Consider the following 21888-nt stretch of genomic DNA (forward strand, 5'->3'; position numbering starts at 1 on the left):
GCACAGCAGTGCAAAGCGTTTCATGACTGGCTAGTATCAACAAATGGAACGAACCGTTGGGAAACAACACCACATGTGACTTCACACCAGCATCTCTCAATAAGAGACAAACATTCCTGTGTGCTCATCAGCCATTCAGTTGATGTATTGGGTGGGGGGAGGGGGGGGGAGTTGATTCATGACCACAATTTGCCAGTGTCAACAAATGGAATGAACCATTGGGGAACAATGCTACATGTGACTTAACACCAGCATCTCTCAATAACAGAAAAACAGTCCGGTTTGCTCAACAGTTAATAAATTTATGGGGGGAGGGTGACAGTTGTAAGCCTGTGGGTCTTAACGATTATCCAAAACTGGTTAACGGCAGTCGGGTCCGGTCGCATTCAGTTGGGGCAGTGAGTGGCTAGCCTTTAACAAGCAAAAAGACAGGTGAAACTGTTACTTACAGTGAAGCTAACTGGGCCTCTTTTTTGTTATATGCCTCCTTCTGTTCAGGGGTCACATGTTCCATGAGATCCAAGGCCTCCTTGATCTTCATGAGGATCTCATACTTTTCTTTACTATCCACCTGCAGGCGAAAAGATAACATCATCACATTTTTTTGGTTGTTACTGCAAAAGCCCAAGAAACTTCTGCACATTTTCACAAGGATTTTAAGGCTCACGGCGAGGTGATTTGATCTCAGGCGATATCAGAACATGTTGCATCTACCTAGACTTGAGTTATATGGCGGCTGATTAGTAGTTTGAAATTAAAGACAGAGATGAACCTATCTGCAACCTATCGTTTTAGTTTCTTTCACTACCCCACCCAAAAACAGTCTGAACCAACAATTATAACTGAGATGTGACAGTTTTCATGGAAACCCTTAGTCCACTACGATTCACCCTGGTCTATTTTGCTATTATTGAAATGCCATAAACACCTTTTTTGGTTTCCCCTTTTCAGCTGAAACTTTTGCAAGTTTACAAAATGGTCCAACTATGGAACTGATTACTTTCTACCATACTGGTAAAAGTAATTTCTCATTTCACAAATATTCAAAATCCCAAAAAGAAAAAAACTGGAGCTTATTTTTTCACAACTTCAAAATGTCACTTCCTGAGATGATTCATAAACATGCCTCCTCCGAATAAATTAACCCAGTCACACACAAAGAAGACAATACAAACCTCATTTTACATCCCCCCCCACCTTCATGTTCTTCTTTTGATGTTTGTGACTTACCAAATAATTAGCTTAGTTAAGTTTAGTAGAATAAAAGGATCAGGAGGGACACTCAATCCCCATCAAGGACCCTATGGGAGAGAGAAAAAAAACTGAAGACAAACACTCAGACCCAATTACAATGCTTAAAGTGCTTGTCCAAAGCATTCTTAAACCCATCGACACTATTTGCAAGTACAACTTTCTCAGACAAACCGTTCCACTCATTCACAACCCTATTAGAGAAAAAGTTATGCCGAATATTAATCCTACTTTGTGACTTTTGGAGTTTTAGACAATGACTTCTGGTACAACTACAATTAGCAAACATGAAAAAGTGGGTAAAGGATAAATTGTCAATACCATACATGATCTTGAAAAACCTGGATCAAGTACCCACGTAACCTCCTAAGCTCCAGTGTAGTGAGATTCAACAGATTTAACGGCCTATAATAAGGAACACTCTTTAAAAGGAACTAATAATCCTAGTAGCCCTCCTCTGGACCTTTTCAAGTACTTCCTTATTCCTTAGCAAAATATGGGTTCCAAGCCTGCACAGCATACTCCAGATGAGGCCTAACCAGCTGCTTATCAAGCCTAACTTCTAATTGCATTTCTTTAGTAGCTATTTTCCTTTTAGGTATCATACAGAAGCAAACCGTCTTGGATATTGAAACAGTTTACTTAATCTCGCCTTAGAGATTGATGTTTAACTTTTCGTGTTATGGAGGAGAGAAAGAAGCAGAAGAAGAAGAAGAAGAAGAAGAGGAGGAGGAAGAAGAAGAAGAAGGAAGCAAGAAGAAGAGGATGGTATTTTACCCGTATATAATAATGTACATCTTTGCTTTCAGCCGTCTTGGGCTTTTTGTTCCTGAGAGAAGTAATCTCTACCGTCTGTGTGATCTGTTTGGCTGTTGATGAAATCAAACCAGAATGAAACATAAATACCAAAGCGAAAACAAAAAGTAGCCGCTTTGACTATTTTTACTTGCCGGATTAAGATCGGTACTTTGGCTTTGCTCACCAAAAGAAATAATGACATCCTTTTCTACAAATTGTCCCTGTCACCCCCTCCCCCCACCTCCCCATATCCTTCCCCCTCCTCATTCTCGCCTCTTGCACATTTACCATCAGTTACATTTAAGGCTTGAGCAAGTCTTTGGTCCTTTTTAATGACAAAAATTACTAAATGAACAGTCAAAAGGAAGAAAGCAAGCTTGGGAAAATATCAACTTCTTCTGGTGAATTTGGTCTTGATTTTATAAGCCTCCTTTTGCATACAAGAATCAGAAAATTTAAAAATTATTGCAGATTTGTTACAATTCATTGGAAAATGGTTAACAAATCTACAAGAGGGAAGGGGGGTGAGGGGGGGTTTGCAATCATCGATAAGCAAACTTATTTCAGCGATAATGGCATGGTTTGATTGGGAGAAAGATTGGCACTGAAAAACACAAATGAGCTGCTTTTCTTTAAACTTACTGCGTTTTGTACCCTTTTTTGGCTTGCCTCCTTTGTTCTTTTCGTCTGCTTTGCGGTCTCTCCCGGGACATGCGCAGATCCTGGTGTCCAGAACCTGCCGACCGATGACATTGCCACTGGAAGATTTAAACGGACGAACAGATTTATCAAATCGGAAAGTGGACCGGGTCCTATCCAACTTGAGTAGGGTGAAGCTACCAGTGTTCTAGGTTGAAACTACCAGTGTTCTAGAGTTAAGCTACCAGTGTTCTAGGATGAAGCTACCAGTGTAGCTACCAGTGTTCAAGGATGAAGCCAACAGTGTTCTAGGGTGAAGCTACCAGTGTTCTAGGTTGAAACTACCAGTGTTCTACAGTGAAGCATTCAGTGTTCTAGGTTAAAACTACCAGTGTTCTAGTTATGAAGCTACCAGTGTTCTACGGTGAAGCTACCAGCGTTCTATGGTGAAGCTACCAGTGTTCTATGGTGCAGCTACCAGTGTTCTATTGTGAAGCTACCAGTGTTCTATGGTGCAGCTACCAGTGTTCTATTGTGAAGCTACCATTGTTCTAGGATGAAGCTACCAGTGTTCTAGGATGAAGCTACCAGTGTTCTAGGATGAAGCTACCAGTGTTCTAGTGCATTCATTCTAGAGAAGTCAAATGGCCCTTACCCGTGTTCCAATGTAAAGATGAGTTGGATGGGTCTTCTGTTCAGTCCACCCACACAGGATATAAAGCACTTGAACATAAACAGGTGCTGGACAAAGTTATTGCCAGCCTGAGGCTCCGTGTAGGGCAAGGTTAGACTGTGACGACCTGTCACCTCATCGGTCTCGTAGGTCGTGGCCGGGTCCTGACATATCACGATATGGTTTGCGGAAGGTTCACCATCTACACGGCAACGATAAACAGAGAGAGCGAGATAGCAAGCAGATCAGTATTAATGACCTAGCAGTCAAAGTAAAACCTCAAATACAACAGATGTTCACATTTCACTGAACTGGTTGTGGTTTGCAGCATAACTCATTATCAAAATAGGGAATAATAAACAGAGATGTTAAGTGTAATGGTTGCTTGCATTTATGTCACAAACCAGATCGACAAAATAGAACATCGATCTTTCCTGCTCCTCCAAAGATTTAACATAATTTTAATATTACCTACTAAAACTTTGTGTATATAATAAGAACTAGATCTGAATTACTTTATTAAACAGATATTTTCAGTAATTGGTGAGCATAACAATCAGTTACTTGTTTACTCAACTTTTTGAGTGATCAGAAATACACTATACAGACTTAGAGGGTGCATCAGGTCATTGCCACAGGCTAGTAAATTATATGTAATTATATATAATTTGACTGGCTTGGAATGGTGCTATGAGGCAACTATCGACGGAATCAGCGGGAACCCAGGCATGAAAATTTTGCGCCCCAAAAAGGCGATCAAAGAGACTTCTTTCAGACATTCAGCAATCCTCAAGAATTGTAAAACAAGGTGTGAAGACAAAAGGTAGAAAATTCCTATCTGAACACGAGTCTCAGACTTTCGAAAGGTAGATTCGGAAGGAAGAGGGTAGTGACCTTTGACCCTGGGGTCTTTGGGGGCGCTGTGCAAGAATGCTACCAGTTCATAGGCTAGGGTAGATAGATGTGTGTAGTATGCTAAGGGAGACAGGAAAATGTAATCTTTGGCCTATCAATGTCACCGTTTGCACTACTTGTGTGTGATTAGGGAGGTCTAAAATATCTAATGGGTCATGTTTTTTTCCAGTAGCTGCTCTTTTTCGTAAAATGCTCATGGTTGGTTTCTATCCAAATGTCAGCATATTCAACACAAACTGCAAACACAACACAGATCACAGAATAACAGAGGATTTTATATGTATCACTTCCTGTGACCGTCTGGGTACACTACCACCTACGTTAGCGACAAACCAATACTGTATACGTGCAGTTTATATACAATACAATGATATTACCTGGTCCAATGTGGTGAGGACAGCTCTTCACCACATCCGTAATATTCGCCACCTTTTTGAAGATGGGTATTACCCTTATTATTGCTCCTTCGGGCGGCTTGGTGGATGTCTTGAAATTGATGGGACACTTCTTCTCGCGATCCACATATAACTTGTGTAGAGTTGCAGAGTACTACGATGGAGATACAAGAAAATTCATGAAATTAACTCTTGCAGTATTGTCTTCATGTGATCCCTCACCAATAATCCCTCACTGGTCACAACTTTCTTCCAGTACAGACAGACTTTACCCCCCTGGGAGAAGAATTTCATAGGTTCCATCCCACTGACCCCAATTTCCTTTTATCTTAGCTTTACATGTATTAACATTTACTGAGGCCCCTGACATGGACTACAACTGTGGACAAACAAATGGGTCAACCACTATGGCTGCAATGATGGATAGATACAAACACTGACACACGCTGCACGGAAGATAAAAGTAGATTTCAACTCGTTAGTTTAAAGAAGTGATATTGTTGGAAACAAAAATTGATTCCTTTGAGTCCCATTAGTTTGGACTGGGTGCACATTCTCCGGGCACAATACAGCGAGAGTACATTATGAACGAAGAGACAGGTTAGTGATGAGGCGAAGTAAATTTTTTGACATTTCTGTAACTTACGGTCCAACTTATTGATTTCTCGGCGTGCTCCCCGCAAGCCTCCAGACTGATTTCAAATTCATAATCTCCCGGCCAAATTTTACTGAAAGTAAGGAGAGAGAAGTGTGTTGAAAATGCAAAGTGTCTCAAAGAAAACAATTTTGATTGAAATCAATTCAAACTTCTGACTAACTTCAGATGCAGAACATGCCAAATAAAGGGAAGGAAACAGAAAGCATCAAGAATGAACAGAAGTCTTTAAGTTTACTGTATATAACCTGTTAAGTCTTTAATTTTATATGTATAACCTGTTTTGATGATAAAAAGGAAAACATGTGCATCACTGTTATTTTGTTTGATATTTGAAAAAAATATAAAAAGGCTATAAAATATATTAGGGGAATACTTACTGGGAAGTGTTGTACCCAGAGCCCTCCAAGATTATTGCTAAGTATTTCCCCTCCCCCCTGGCTCCCTCACACCTACACCCTATCTATACAGTAAAATTAATCCACAGCAACTAGAGGTTATAGTTTAATACCATTCGCAAGTATGACCTAGCAAGAGTGCTTAGCGTATAAAAGATGCGCTAGGGACATTACCTTCCAAATCACAGATGGCTGTTGCTGGACCTCTCCAAAACTTACCACCCTCATTAGTGTTCGACCGATAATCGGTTAGACAATCGGCATCGGGCCGATTATCAGACAATCGGTAAATAATCGGCATCGGCAAAATCCATTGCGCTACCGATTAGTTGGAACCGATTATTACGTTCCACATAAAGGATTGTATTTTCCGCGCTTTTGATACACCACAACCACACCGGAAAAAATTTTTTTGATCATTCGATTCGATGCTATTCATAGCTGGGGAAGGTGCGCTAATCTACCGTGTAACGGTATCGTAAGTCCCTCGCGCGAGTTTGTACAAATGCTGTTCGATACACTATCCAGTTTTGGAAGTTAACATCATGCAGTATACCCGCGTAACATCACACAGTATACCCGCGATAAGCTTAGGGGAACGACGTATTTTTTTACTTCGCTTGTTGCATCTGACAAAACCACCTGTCATCATGTTAAACGATTGATAAGAAAGAAAAATTGTCTATACAAAATATAATCACCAAATAAGTATACTTTTGAACCACTTTGCCCGTTTCACCGTAGGTGAAAACTGGAAAGTGAAAACAATAACATTAGGCTTTGTTCATTGTGAGAACTACGTACATTAGGCTAGTCTGGCTGAAGAACGGTTGAGCTTCAGAACTGTTAAGTTTGAAAATGCGCCCAAGATTTTACAAATGGCATAAAATGATGAAATCAAGGCTCCAAATACACCTCAATATCCATAAACACGTTTGGCGACATTCCTCAGAGGTTCTACTGCAAAACATTATTTTGTGATTAGGCAAACATTCTTACGCATATTTTTACGAGAAACCCGATGAACTTTTTTCCTATGCCCCATACGTGCTAACAGTAACTAAACTCCTTACCGCAACCGACTAAAAGCAAGTCTGATTTCCAGTGACACGCCGCGACAAAGTCAATGGGACTTTAGTGTGTGATTTCTCCCACATGTAGTTAAGTCAATGGAGAAGCGCCATTGACTTACTGTGTATGATCGTTTGAAACAACGTTCGTTCGATCGGAAGTTTTACCGCGCAGATGGTAATCATTGAAAACTTGAAGCAAACGTTCGGGAATGTTTTATTTTTCATAATAAAATAAAACTGTTAGTAAACTGCTTATCCACTAAAGAGCCTGTGTAAGAATATGTTACAAATAATGTGGCGTTACATTTCGATCCTGCTATGATCGAAAGGTCAGGCCAACTTACTCTTAGGCCTACACATTTTTTTCATATCAGATTATATATTTCGATATCAGCTAACGAAATAACGAATGTTTTATTTATTTGCGATATACTTTTTACTTTATTTACGTTGGAGTTGCAACACTGATAATGGTTTTAATAGCAGTTGTAAAACCTAACTTTTTTTGCTTTTCATTTCGTAGCTAATGGCTACTATTTTCCCCCTTCTGTAGTCTGTACAGTACTGTGTTGTGGCGGGATTGCAATATTGCGACTCCTCGTTATAATCGTACATCGCCCTATGTATGTATTACAGTGTTCTTAGAAGTTGGTAATCATGCATAACACTAAATCATACATTAGGCCAGTTCCACGAAAATTTTGAAATAATCGGTAATCGGTAATCGGCCGATTGTCACAGGAAATAATCGGTAATCGGTAAAACCGATTGTCATACAATCGGTCGAACACTAACCCTCATTGCAGCTGGTAATTTTTAGAAGAGGTCGAACTACAACATACTCTAAAATCTGTTGATTTGATATGGAACGACCCACCAGTTATATCTACATGTTACACAGGACCCCATCATGCTAACATAGTTAAGTACTTTCGTGAACACTAAGGGCAATGTACAAGTAAAAGTAGCAAATTTCTAGATGTGTACAATGTTAATACTTAGACTCTGTTGTTCCATCAAAGGAATGACAATCAAAAAACGTGCAAAATCTGTATTGCTCATCTGAACAAGACAGAGAAGTGCTCACTTGGATGGCAGCTGTTGTATCGCAGCCCCGTGCTGCGGGTCCGGCCCGGGGAGGGGAGACTGAATGCTGACGGCTCCAGGAGATGTGGTCATTTCTGACAATTGGTCCAGACCACTGTCCACAGAAGGGAATGTTAAGGTAGGATTTGGTGGTTGTGGAAAAGTAGGCAGCTGCTAAAAGATAATATTTTTAAGAAGAGTAAAATACATGAATTTCATTTTTAATCGGGAGACAAGGTCTCCGGAGCGCGAGGGAGAGTATGCTCTACATGTATCTAGTACAGTTACGAAAGTTAATGGCAAAGTATACATCAGCACTCACTCAATCACCCCACCCGCACATGCACAGTAGGTCCTACTGTGGACCAAGTACTGTATGTACAATAAACGCCCCACAAGCACATGTATGGCAAAAATAATGTCTTCTCAAATAGTCCTCCAATTAAGAGGGACATTAAAATTGTCGGCTGTAGCCTTACAAAAGTAATTTATAACTCATCATTCATGAAGCGACCGGAAAAGAGGGTTCGACAGAAAAGTACAGTTGAATATAACCATGGATGTTTTACATCCCTCCTTGCTTCCTTCATGCAACTGAAAACTCAGGATGTTGTTGGTACAGTACAGTATATTCTTTGAAATACAACAACAAGTGCTGTTTAGTGCAACAGAAACGTCCCTTTCACTTGATTCCTTGAATATGTAACACCTTACAAATTATACGATATATGAATGTAAAAATCTAGGTTAGCGAGTTAAATTTTTTTCTAAATACTATCCCCAATATACAGTAAATGTTCAATTAATACAAACTATGCTAATTTTGAGGACTTTGCTAGAAAGTAACATTTCTTTTAACGATGTACTTAACAAACTTCCCCCTGATCGCAATTGGTTTTTCTGATTTTTTTTTATTTACTGTAGGATATCTGTTGTCAAATTGCAAAATAAACATTGCAATATTCTCGTCACTGTTTGCAGAACCAAAGGTCACTATCCACCCCTGGATTAAATCTACTTATATATATTAACGACTGCATTGAAAATAATTATAAGCCTGAATGGTACTCTCCCATCCCCCCACCCCCCCCCCCGACTCCAGCCTTAACCTACTCCCTTCACCATTATCCCCATACTAAGGGTAAGAATACACTTATCCATTCACTACCAATGTTACACATGAGAGTTGGTAGGAAAAAGTTAACTGTTAAGATTTTGTAAATATAGTAATTATATATGAATTATTCTCATTATAAGTACTATGTACACAAGTATGGTTCCAGTGTAGAAAACGTACAGGATCTTTAAACTTGAATGGATGGCAATTTGACCATCTCTGCGATGCGATACTGGATAAATTATTCCCTGGAAGAAAGTAGATGGAAATGAGGAAGGGTGGGGTGAGGGTTTTAAAAAAGTATGTCAATCCACTGAAATTTAAATAGTAGGAAATTGAGCATTTGATTTCAAAAATGTTTACTTCTAAAAAGTTTTTACCAGTTATTTGACCTAAAATGACTTGCATTTGCAAAATTACTGTATGTAAACTCTCCAATGTTCTATGAGTTTTTTGTTATCAATATATATAAATTAAGTTACTTCCCTTTGCCCTGTATTTTATTGTCAACCAAGTCTAGTCAGAAAGAAATGGAGAAACAGGTTGTGAATTTCACTTATTAAGTGTATTTTGTAAGTATAGAAATGGATGGCTTTTCTTTCTATCTTGGCCTTTGATGTTACCAGCGCTACACATAGGTACCAACTACGGTCTGAACCCTCCCAGGAACCAACCAGAGATACAGTATTTTTGTAACATTATAAAAACATTTCATGCCATATGTTTGCAGTATTTATGGTCTAATGCCATCATCCCACGCTCTACAAACCAATGTTTATAGTGCAAACATGGCTCATCCCCACTGCACAGTGCTTAATATGCTATAAGGAAATCCACAGTACTCATAATGACTGTACTGTACTGTGTAAGTGTAGTCTTGTTCTTTGCTATTTACTTGCATGGAGGGATGTACATGTTTACTGTACAGGGAATAACGTATCCAGCATCGCATCGCAAAAATGCCATACATAATGATGAAATGGCTATAAACAAGTGCGCAAAGATGTCTACATAACAGTTCTTATACACAGGGACCATGTACTATTTTCATATTGGAGAGACAAACTTTCAGGGCCTTCAAAACTGCTACACCAGTTTCGAACACTAAATTAATCCCTACCATAAAACTGCACCGTACAATTGTCGTACGACTAGCTCTTGAAAGAAAACCTATATAATGCGCTTCATTGAGCCGTTCTAACAAAATACTTTTGACCAAACAGATCAACCTGGACTAGGCCTCTAGACTCGACCTTCCTCCTCATCCAGTTATTGTGTTGGCTCAACTTGTTTCCTTAACTTTAGACTTTACAGTCTATGTGGTATTGAGACTGTATTTAAGACAGCATTGTTGTACCAGTATGTAATATGAGCCACAATTAAGACTACTACCACAGATAATACACTTTCCAGACCAGATTTCTTCCCCATAGTGTACATTGTATACTGCACAGTTACAGTCAATCTCAAAGTTGTTGGTTAACTAACTGCTAAAAATATATACACCAAGTTAGGCCTAGTGGATAAATATTGTAGGTACCATAACATACGTAAGTAATTCTTAAAAGATTTGTAAAATGTCTTGAAGAAACATTTGAATTCATACATTTGTCTGTTAAAAATATCTATCCTCCAAAGACATTTGAAGTAATACATTTGTCTGAAAATATTTATCCCCCAAACACAATCAACATTCACGTAGATCAGGTCTTACGTATGAAACAGCTAACGATTGCTTTCCAGTCACCACAGTTACATAAAAAAATCCATTCTTATTCCATGGACTGTCAGTATAAAGAATTCCTACAAAGGGGACATAAATTAGACCATGGTACCGTACAAACAAGTTTCCCCCCCCCCCAAAAAAAAAAACACCTTGGGTACAAAATAAGTCATAATTCCTAACATGCATGCTTGAGCATTCAACATGTTACCATGGCAATATCAATGTAAGTGAGCAACTAGAGCAGCACAGGTGTATTAGGCTTGCCTCACCCTCCCCTTGCATGTAACATGAGCAGAGCTGCTTATTCACCTAAGACAGAAATAAATAAATTTACCTGCTTGACATGACTTGACTGTCAGTGCCTATCTTATCTATAATAAGTCAGTATGTTATATTTGTTAACAACATTCAAATATTTATAGAATTGCCAAAAACAAAAAGGGTTTCCTCACCTGAATGTCCTTTGATTGCACTTCCCAAAATTAAAACAGAATACATTAAAAAACATTTTCGCTTCATATTTAGCCCACACTAACTCTTTAGCCATGAAAGCTATATGTACATGTACTGTACAGTGCTTGCAATATTGCCAAGCACAGCACAGTACACAAGCAATACAGTAATACTAAAAGAATGTCATCATCATGCACTCATGAATAATCAATAGCACACACAGGCCACACCCACAAAAAAATCACACAACCAATCACTTTGTCAGAAATGATGCCACATCCACAAACTATCCAATCAGAAGAGAGTTGACAGTTACTTGGGGGAGAAAAAAGGAAATATCCAGGGACTTCCCCCTAGAACACACAACATGTCTAGACTTGTTGTGTGTGTTTGTTATGATCAGCTGATCACAGAGCACTATCCAGGGAAGCTGTTTTGGTATTAATCTCAGAGCAAAATGCATGACTAGAGAACAGCATACTGGAGATTGCTGCCTCTGCATCTCTCAATACCATGTACACACACATATATATATATAAATATATACAGTATATATGGCACAAGTTCAAAGGGGTTATTTTTATTTCTACGACAAAACCAATGATAATTTCAGAAACAAAAGCGATTGATTAAGAAAAACTGCTCTAATAACTGGATAACTTATTAATTGTATGGTACTGTAATAATGCTGAGGAAATATGTTCACTTTATTGACACAGAGAGCTTTAAACTAGCAGGAGTTTACACTCAGTGATAGGTAGACTCCAGAGCCTTCTTTCTGGGTTTTCTTGGCATTTGAAGCAAAACCTTAAGTCGCTTTTTACATCATCCCAGTACAATCATGGCTGTTGAAGGGAGGAGTTACTGGCTAAAGCCTTACACAGTAAGCTCTCAAGCAAGCCCTTGTAGATTAGAACTTAATTATACTTACGTTGGAATTTGTAAATTGGAATTGGTCAATTTGCAATTCCAATTCCCGCTGGTTAAACAAGGAATCTTCGTCTAACTCCTGGACATGAAGTTGAACTGTTTGATCATTCATAGTCGAGCTAAAAAAGCAAATTTATGGATAAAAGATAAACACACAGAGACAGATGGATGGATGGACGGACATATAGATAGATAAATAAATAATTAATAGAAATAAATAAGTTCTAGAAATAAATAACTAAATAATAATCAAGTAACACTGTATCATGAATATCCAATAAAATGTCTAACTTTAACCATATATTATGCTACAGTATTAAACCTTCCAAGTTCTGAATGTACTGACAAAGTTTGCAATCTTGATTCACCAATACCAAGCTGATACCAAGCCAATACTGAAAAAAGGAGGGTTCAAAGAAAAACATTTTTACACACAAGACAGTAATAGCACCAGAGCAATGTGCACAGGAGGTCATCGTAGGCCTTAAAGCAGCATTTTGCGTCCTCGACTATGGTATTTCTCAACCTCACTGACTCCACTATGCCATAACGACATACATAACTAGCTTATCTATTTATATTTTACTTCAAATGGTGGCATAAAAGTCGAAAAAATTGCAACTTTTAACTGTGTTGTGCTCCAAGATATTTTCCGTTGGGAACCCAAAAAACCTCGCCCATAATATGAATATTTAAACACTACGAACGTCATTGACAGATACGTAATATAACACCACGCTTGATTTGTGTACAGTCTATATGGCAGTTCTACCAGGGAGTTGTACCAACGCAAAGTCTTGAATCTATTTTTAGCAACGGCTCATAACTAAACCTGCATCTCTGATTGGTTGAATTCAAACTAGTGGGTTTGGGAACTGAATGCGATTTAATTTTGTATGTGGAATACTCGCTAATTAACGTTTTTGGCAGGGAAAAACTTGGCTAATATCTTAATTTGCTGTTTTGTGATTTGATGTATGTAAAAAACTCGATGGACATGTCAAAAAAGTAGAAAACGGCGACCAAATGCAAAATGCTCATGAATAAACATACTATTCACTGATTGGTGGAATTCAAACTAGTGGATTTGGAGACATGAAAACTTTGTCGAGGACACTTTTACTCGTTATCGATATAAATCGTTAATTACTCGCTAATTAACGCTCTTGGCAGGATGAAACTTGGATGGTATCTTAGTTTGCTGTTTTATGATTGATACATGTAAAAAAATCGATGCACATGTTAAAAAGGTGGAAAAAAGCGACCCAACGCAAAATGCTGCTTTAAGGGTTGCATCCCCACCATGGCCAATAAATACAAAATTATGGGCAGATCTTTCTTCTTGTTCTTTCTTGCTGGCTGGACTAAAACATTTAGGTCTGGGGTACGCCTATTGAGACCCTGTGATGGCAAGGACAACCCAAGATGAGCCATCACTACGACTCATCAAAGTGTGTCGGGTTAGTTTGTTGTTATTTCTGGTCAAGAACAATGCAATAAAATGTAATACTTACAAAACCTCATTGAACTCTTGCGAGTTCCACAGCTGGTTAAATGCAGCAGTTGCGGATTGGTCTGCCATTTCGTCGGGAGAGGATGGATATATGTTTCGCTAATGTCTCAGCAACTTACGATCCCTGGGAAAGTAACACAATCCATTGAGTTAACTTAAGCTTGCTGGGCAACCCCCTATTGCGGGAAATGTATTTACGTGGTACTGTTTTGTTTAAGATCTACTGTATAAGCACAGTGCTACACGAATCCATGCAATAATGCGCTGTACCTACTGGATAGATTGTGTTCGTTAAAGTATTTAAAAACTTACTTATTTATCTATTTCTTCGCTGCTCTTAGATCACAAGGTTAACTTCGTTGATCACCAATTCAATCCCCCAGATATCGATTAAGTTGTAATTCGTAAGCAAACCTCAATGGCTGTTTGGATCTACAGTACAGTATAACCTCTAATGCACATTAAGCATGATAAGTTTTTCTATTACACCTTCCATCGACACCAAAAATCTTAAAGCACTTGACAGAATTCTACCCTCCCCTTCCCTTCCCTGCCCTTTCACTACCCCACCCCTTCCCCTGAAAAAAAGAACCATACTGAACATTGAACCATGACAATGTGTTGCTACCTTCACTCTTACACTATCGTTCAAGACATGTCACTTGTACAAGTCCGAGAAGAGGACCAGTGAGTGAATATTGATTTATTCCATGGACCGTAGTTCTAAGTTTAAAAATAGATATATCTGTACAAAATCATCCCAAAGAACTTCAACTTTTCATAGCTTCACATACAGTATATCACGACATACATCACTACATACAGTATATCACAACATAAATGGGTAGAGTAGAATCCTTTCGAGACGCTGTCAGTGCATGCTTCCATGGCAATCACAAATTTTTAAAGCCAAACGTGCCAAGAATTAATCAAAGTTAAAGAAATTTAATAATTACTTAATTTCTCTGTGCTTTGCAAGTTTTGTTGAGCTGGTAATATAGAACTATTTACTGTACTCACAGTAAGCTTACAATTGACCTGATTAAGACATCCTACAATACTACATTGTAGGTGCTTGCACCAATGTGGAAAATACTGATCATTAAAAAAATTACAGAATTCATTCAATTCAAAAAATTTAAAAAAGACTTGCCACAAAGGGAAGTCAGAAAGTTTGCAAAGTTTCTCACATTTCCTTCATGATTTGAAAGGAAAACTTCACTACTTTATTAGCCTAGCAAAGAAACTGCATTGTCAGGAGTACTTGGTTCAAATACTATACAAACTTTCAAAGTTTACCAAAAAATCAACTGAAAAGGTTGCTCTAATTTCTACATGGTGATTCATGTGATTTTTTTTTGTAATTTAAAACCTGTTGTCTTCCATTATTAAACTCTAAACTTGATTTAGGAAATTTGAAAATAAAGCAACAGAGCTTCAATATATTGATATTTGTATCTAAACATTCAGCAAACTTATCTAATTAATGGAATTAAATTAACTGCAAGTGTTGTCCTCCAACATAAGGAAAACAAGACAGTGACTGCATAGTACGAATGTTTACAAACTTTAATGATATCATAGCAGGGCGGCACTTTTCTCTAACACACACACACGTTACATATTCGACTTTAGAAATATACTTACAGAAAACGCTCAACCTCGACAAAATTTGCAGAGAATAATACCAAGACTAATAGTAATTTGCCTATAATGGAAATTTACATGTATTCTAATGTACATAACATAAAGTAGTTTAACAACCAAGATTGATAGCATGTCGATTTCGTTTTGAACTCAATTGTAAACATGTTTGACCATGGCATACAAATTCCTTTACATTGTGTACTCACATCTCAACTTGCAAGGCCGAATTTCTTCACACACTCAGTTTGCCCGATAATACTGCACATGTGCTCAACAATAGTTTGTAACGTTAAATGCAACGCAGATTTCCAACTTAGGACAACACCGTGCTGGACTGTAACCTCAGCTACTGAATATCCTCGTGCCAAAGTTCAAGTATTGTAGAACTATTACAGGCTAATACAGTACAGTTTAAACGTACAGTATATATATGCAGTCATCATGAATTAAGTCCACATGGTAGCATACCACACAGTACAGACAGACAGACAAATGAGTTGGTGACCTTTCAGCTATTGTTTAGACTTGCTAAAATTACCCTCTGACAACAAGCTTTTCAGTTTGTTTAAAAACAATTTACATTTTCAGTTTGGTTCAAAACAATTTCCAAACTACCTATTACTATGTACAGTACAGTAACTCAACATTAGATTTCAATTAATTAACCTATTTTTAAGCCCCAAAGCCATCCTCCTCCGTCCTGGGTTTGGTCTAAATTCTGCTGGCAAACAAAGTTTTATGAGCAAATATTTTAATAATTGTCCCATTTTTCAACATCCCTCAACATTTCAGACACTTTGAATAATTGGTATTTATTATGATAAACTTAATACAGTGGAGTTTACATAACGCCAAATCAGAAACAAAAAGTAACCGCTCCAGGGGCTTAACAACACAAGTCAATCGCCATGAACAAGTCAAAGAAATGAGTAAATGTTAGCTTGTCACACAACATAAACATCAATGCAGATCGATTCAGGAAATTCACCGTATTTATGAAACTAAAAGAAAAGATTTAGTGTTCATGAAATTGCTCACATAGTTTTACTGAATATACAGTTTTAGAATAATTTTGTCTTTTCGTTTTATTAATATACTGTACACTGCACTGTACAATATTTTGCAATTTACAAATATTCCAAACATCAGGTTTTATGCTATCAGGATGCTGTTTGTCTATCGAGTACCTGTACTGTAGGTGATTCAATAACTGTAAAAGCTTTACTCACGAATCACATACTTGTACGATACGAAACAATACGATACTGTGAACACTACAGTACATGGAATACGATGAAGTCAAACACGGTGGAATAAATTTAACATTTGACGTATGATAAATGCATCGTCTTTTGGGTTTGGATTACCCAATCGGAATCTTACTATGGAACACAAACTTAACACCCATATGCATACACTGTACAGTACATAGAGAGCTCTAGTAAGCAATGTGCAAGTCTGTGGTACAGTGTATATGCCATTTTCTTTTCTTTCCTTCGATATGGGATGTACTCATAATAATCTCCCCCTTCTCGCCCCACCCCCTTCTACTGTACGTTTCGTCCTTTTAGTCTACACAAAAGGGCAAAGCGACACAGGCCACAGTAAAGTACTTTCAATTCCATCCAAGGCGTTCAACACACCTTCGTCATTTTGCCGACCTGATGCCTTGGAGTGTCATTTGGTGAAGCTTAGGCCCATTGTATATTCTACGCCACTACTGTTGCTTGCAGGAGAGGCAAAGAAAAAAAAATTCCCGACAAGGTCCACGGTACATTGATTGCATAAATTCATCGCATGTAGTGTGAACACAGATTTCTTTATCGTGTAATCGTATCGTGTGGTAACGTACAGAGTGTGAACAATGCTTAACAATGTCACTCGACCGGTGCCCTAATTTACGGTAAAAGGCATCAATTGTCTTAGTACTACAGTACTTAGCAAAGACATGATAATGTGAATCCAACTCAAAAAGTTACATTTTACTGTAGCTTGGGGAAAACATGTACCTGTACCTATTTAAGAAAATCTAGAATGTTAAATGACATCTTAAAAGAAGCACATTGTATGTCAATTTTGCAGGATAACTGGATAATCTTTTATAGATGTATGCTTAGCCCTAAGTTGCAGTAGGAAGGAACTGTACTGAATTTTACTTTATATATCTGCAGCTCTATAATAATTATGTTAAGTTTTGGATAATGGGAGCCTACAGCTACTGTATCTTCAAGACTCCTGAACAGGTGTGCATTGTACACAGCTAACCTTATCAATACATTTTCCATCAGATAGAAATTTAAAGCTTTAAGTAGACAGATGAGTCATTTTAAACATTACCTTCATCATTACGATGCTGAAACTGAGAGAATCCAAACATGTTTCAAGAGTCCTTCTAAATGTGATCACATTCCCTTTGTGTGAGGACTTACATTCATTCAGTCCATTATTAAATTATTAATTTAACATCCAAAACAGAGCCATCCTCCAGATTATTGATAACCAAAAAAAAAGGTATTAAATCAGCTCTGAAATTCCCAGATCAGAATATTAAAGTGCTGCAAAAGGTGAACAATCCTGTTGTCGTCACATTGGCGTTACGCAGTCAGCTTTATACAGCGAGTCAGTGACTCGGTTTGATTTTGAAGCTTTCTTTTTTATTACTGTGTCACATTTGCTTGTACACAATTGAGCTTCTGCAGGTGTCAGGCTCTGGCCTGCCGACGACAACGAATGTTTAATCCATCACAAGAGCTGCCGTTAATCAATTAATTAATGAGTACATAATTGCGATGAATCAATATACTGTACAGTTATAAATGGCTAGAAACAAAGCGATGGATGAAAACATTTCAAGTCAGTATTAAAATAAAATACATTCACGTCCTGATGCTTCAAGAACCTTTCTGGAACTGTTCCAAATGGGGCAGAGACAAGGTGTCACCGTGACGACCAGATGGCTGACGCCATACAGTCGAGCTCATTACACATACAATGCTCTATGCTGGCATCTTTTACCTACTGTAGTTTCACTTGTAGATTCACTTATGTTCGCTTTAAAGTAAAGCTTCTCTAAATATTGTGGCACAGTATTGTTATTACTTCACAAAATTGATGATGAGGTCATTAATCCTTTGGCTCTGGTCCTCTAATCCAAACTAGCTCTCATGAATGATTTTCCATCTTGTATAATTTTACCGTTTTTTACATCAGTGTAAGCTTTCGTATATACGTCACATTAATTCTGCAATTCAATGCCAATTGACAGTGTCATGTATGTAATATTTTGTAAATAAGTGGACATACTGTACATATGTATTTAATCTAAGTAAGAGATCTACTGTAGTATGTGGCTGCAATTAATAGCTGCTCTTCATACTATATCTGCGAGTTTATCAGTCATTTAACCCTAATCAGAAAAATGTTGTGTCCTAAAACATTTAATGTTATGCAGTACTGTATTACTGCATGTAAGTCTGTAAATGTTTGATTTATTTCATCATTCAAGTTACCATTTTGCGTACAACAAGCAAATGAATGTTTTGGTGTTTCCAGTTCTGCACTTGAGAAATCATATTCGTACTTATTTCTTTTAATTATTATTTTCTTGTGGCAGGGGGTGGGGGAGGGGGTGTGTGTTTTTCAAGACAGAAAAAGTCTGATCAAGTTGGGCCTACTGTATTTATCATATTGTACTCAGAACTTATAGTTTGCAACTTTGGAGGTCTTCACAAGACTCATCACATTAATGTGGCACCTATTTTTGTGTGGTAATTGGTTTGTATTTAAAGTTATAAGGATAAAGTATCTTATCATCCCACTTGAAAATTGCCAAAAAGGTATAAAACTTGCATTGACTTGGTCCGCATGGCAAACAAAACACATACTGTACCATTACTGAGCTACTGTACAGTAAGTACATAGATTTTCTGACAGTGCTCAGTCATGGTGTAAATGATGTAATTTATCCTTTTAGTTATCATTTTTTTTTTAATTTATCCTCTTACGTAAAGTACATCACCACTTGGCACAGCTCAGTGGCATGGTAAAGCAGCGTATGTACATTTAACGGCCAGAAACCGGCAATACTTGTCTGCATTGAAAGTGACCATCCATAAATGTTCTAGTTGTTGTTGGTAATAGTGTCAAATCACATGTGTAAAACAATACTGTCAAATTTGTATCATTCTTTTTCCTCCAGGATAATTTACTGTAAATATGTAGACTCTAAATACATTGTATGCAGTACTTATGCAATGTATGAACAAGTGAAAATAAACAAAAATTTCCAACTGTTTTGAGAAAATTTGTTGGTTGTCAGTTTAACAATAATTGGGTTTTCTTTTATAGGTTTTTGAGCAGGTATTAATTTATCCAGTATGCACATTGGTATACATATAGCATACTGTCATGTGTATGAATTCATGAATTGACTGAACTGCTAATTCAAATAAAGAGAGTGCACATTACATAGCACGTTTTTTTGCTCACTAAACAAAGTCTTTTAGTATAATCCCCTAACAGGTTATATGGAATTGCTGTAGAATGGAAAATGTAAACACTACATTATTACCAAGCATAACTCTGGTACCATCCTTACTTATTATTTTTCATTACAATAATAGAGTACCTGGCTAATTTAATCGTTCAATCAATTATTGCATCATACATCATGATCATCATTGGGACTTCACCTCTTTATTTTTCAATAAATTGAAATTAAGAACCTAAGTACTGTAGATAGATCTGCAGATAATGTAACTAAATTAAATTGAAATACCTTAAGAGGTAGGAAAATTCAGGCCAGAGAAATGAAGGAAGGTAAGTAGAGAATTCCTGGGTGCACTGGACCTCCCAGTGACCCAACCCCCCTGGAGCTGCTGTGTAACACTGCTTTTATATTTTATATGTGCAGTAAATATAATGTAAAGAAAGGAATCCATTCTAACAGTTCAACCAAACTTTAGGAAGAGGAAAAATATCTCAAAGGGTATTACAGTACATGCAATTACAGAAATATGCTTTTTATTCAAAACTTTGAGGAAAATAAAAACTTTCAGCAAGGGACAGAGTAAGACTGGAATTAGGACTCTCTCACCATGACATCAATCACCATGGGCATCTTACAGTATATTCCAGGTTCAAAAACCTACGTTCTTAGGTGACCCATCGATGCTACTGCATAGGAGCGACCATTTTTTTTTACCAGAAACACAATCATTCTATAAGTAGTCCTACAAATAGTCACCAAAAATAAAAACCCCCGTTAAATGGTGACACTATTTACCAGACTAGAACTTATACAATTTGATTGAGGTTCTAGGAAACGTTCCTTTAAGTTGATACATACTGTACTGAACAATAACTGGACATACAAAAAAAGATCAAATTCCATTATAGTGTACACATAAAGTGGGAAAGAAAGCCGAGTGCAGCACAAATTAAGCAAGCTGTTACAGTATGTCTATATTAATATATACATAAATACATATACTGTAGACCTGCAGTGGTATTTCTGCAGGATACCAGAAAATAGGGCCAGTGTTTCAATTTAATTTAAAGATGAAACACGACATACTGTATCAGAAATGCTATAGTGTGTTATGACATGGAGGGGGAGGGTGTGGAGGGTGGGGAGGGGGGAGCTTGTTGGTAAGCATGATCAAGTCATTTTGTCTATTGTCTGCAAACTTTCAGATTGCATCTTCAGTGCTCAATGAACACAGAGGATGTGGTTAAACTATACTATAGTTTGTAAGGTTTTCCTGTGTAAAGATATTTTAGAAATGTTTGTGTGCACATCTAGGCACATCTTATGTGTGCACATAATTGTTACAACATTAGGCCTTGTTTTCACAAGTTTCAACAACTAGAAGCTTTCACAGTACAAAGTTGCAGTTGAATTGTTTCTGAGACAATCACTAAAATACCAGTCATTGTTTGAGACCACCAATGTTATGAGTTTATGCAACATGAATGAAGCCAACATCTCTGACACTGAGAATGATGTTGTAGGTTTTTTTTTTTAATTTTAATTTTTTAATTACAATATATGGCAGATTTCACAGTAAAGGGGTCCAATTATACTTTTCAAATATGAGTTGAGGTAATGCAACATATTCAATTTAAAAAAAATTGTGATACCAGAATTATGCAGTTATATGATTGTAGAAATAAAAAAAATAATGATCTTTATGTGGTGTCTTTTTTATCTGTGTCCGAAGAAATTTTATTAAGTGGAACTACATATTGTGGACGGAATAGGGTCCCACATGTTTATACACCTCAATTTCTTAAGGCCTCCCTTGTTAAATGACCCACCCCTTCAAATATTGTCCACCATTTTTTAAAACAGGATAGTGGAACAAAACAAAAAATAGGTAGTTTTGGTTCAACTCCCCATTCAATTTTCTCTAATCAGACATTGAAATTCTTTACCTTGAACTTCTAAAATTCTGTCCAATTTGTGATCAAATGTATATCTATCATTTCCTTCAAAACAAAGAAACAAATTCTCCCGTCAGTCAATGTGATTACAACATTGGTAATCGCCCGTCATCATCTTGTCCAAAACATGGCAGTAATTGTAAAAATGTGTGAGTTATAAGCAATCTTTGATGTC

At 37.3% G+C, this 21888-nt stretch overlaps 1 protein-coding gene across 9 annotated transcripts in view; it reads right to left on the minus strand.

Annotated features, from left to right (window-relative positions):
• Positions 1 to 21888, minus strand: part of LOC139976197 (tumor protein 63-like) — a 39670-nt gene that overhangs the window by 13444 nt on the left and 4338 nt on the right. The window contains exons 1-10 of one of the 9 annotated variants that reach the window (XM_071984710.1): positions 17607 to 17720; positions 13624 to 13746; positions 12111 to 12228; positions 7885 to 8057; positions 5318 to 5399; positions 4654 to 4825; positions 3344 to 3563; positions 2692 to 2807; positions 2029 to 2120; positions 450 to 571 (exon numbers count right to left, since the gene is read on the minus strand). In XM_071984710.1, coding sequence (XP_071840811.1) covers positions 450 to 571; positions 2029 to 2120; positions 2692 to 2807; positions 3344 to 3563; positions 4654 to 4825; positions 5318 to 5399; positions 7885 to 8057; positions 12111 to 12228; positions 13624 to 13691 — 1163 coding nt within the window. In that variant the 5' untranslated portion in view covers positions 13692 to 13746; positions 17607 to 17720. Of the gene's footprint in view, positions 1 to 449; positions 572 to 2028; positions 2121 to 2691; positions 2808 to 3343; positions 3564 to 4653; positions 4826 to 5317; positions 5400 to 7884; positions 8058 to 9180; positions 9249 to 11178; positions 11354 to 12110; positions 12229 to 13623; positions 13747 to 15475; positions 15650 to 17606; positions 17721 to 21888 lie in introns of those variants that run through there. The other 8 variants (XM_071984709.1, XM_071984712.1, XM_071984708.1 and 5 more) reach the window with 8 other exon arrangements.

This window comes from Apostichopus japonicus, chromosome 11 (assembly GCF_037975245.1).
Source record: "Apostichopus japonicus isolate 1M-3 chromosome 11, ASM3797524v1, whole genome shotgun sequence".
NCBI lineage: Eukaryota > Metazoa > Echinodermata > Holothuroidea > Aspidochirotida > Stichopodidae > Apostichopus > Apostichopus japonicus.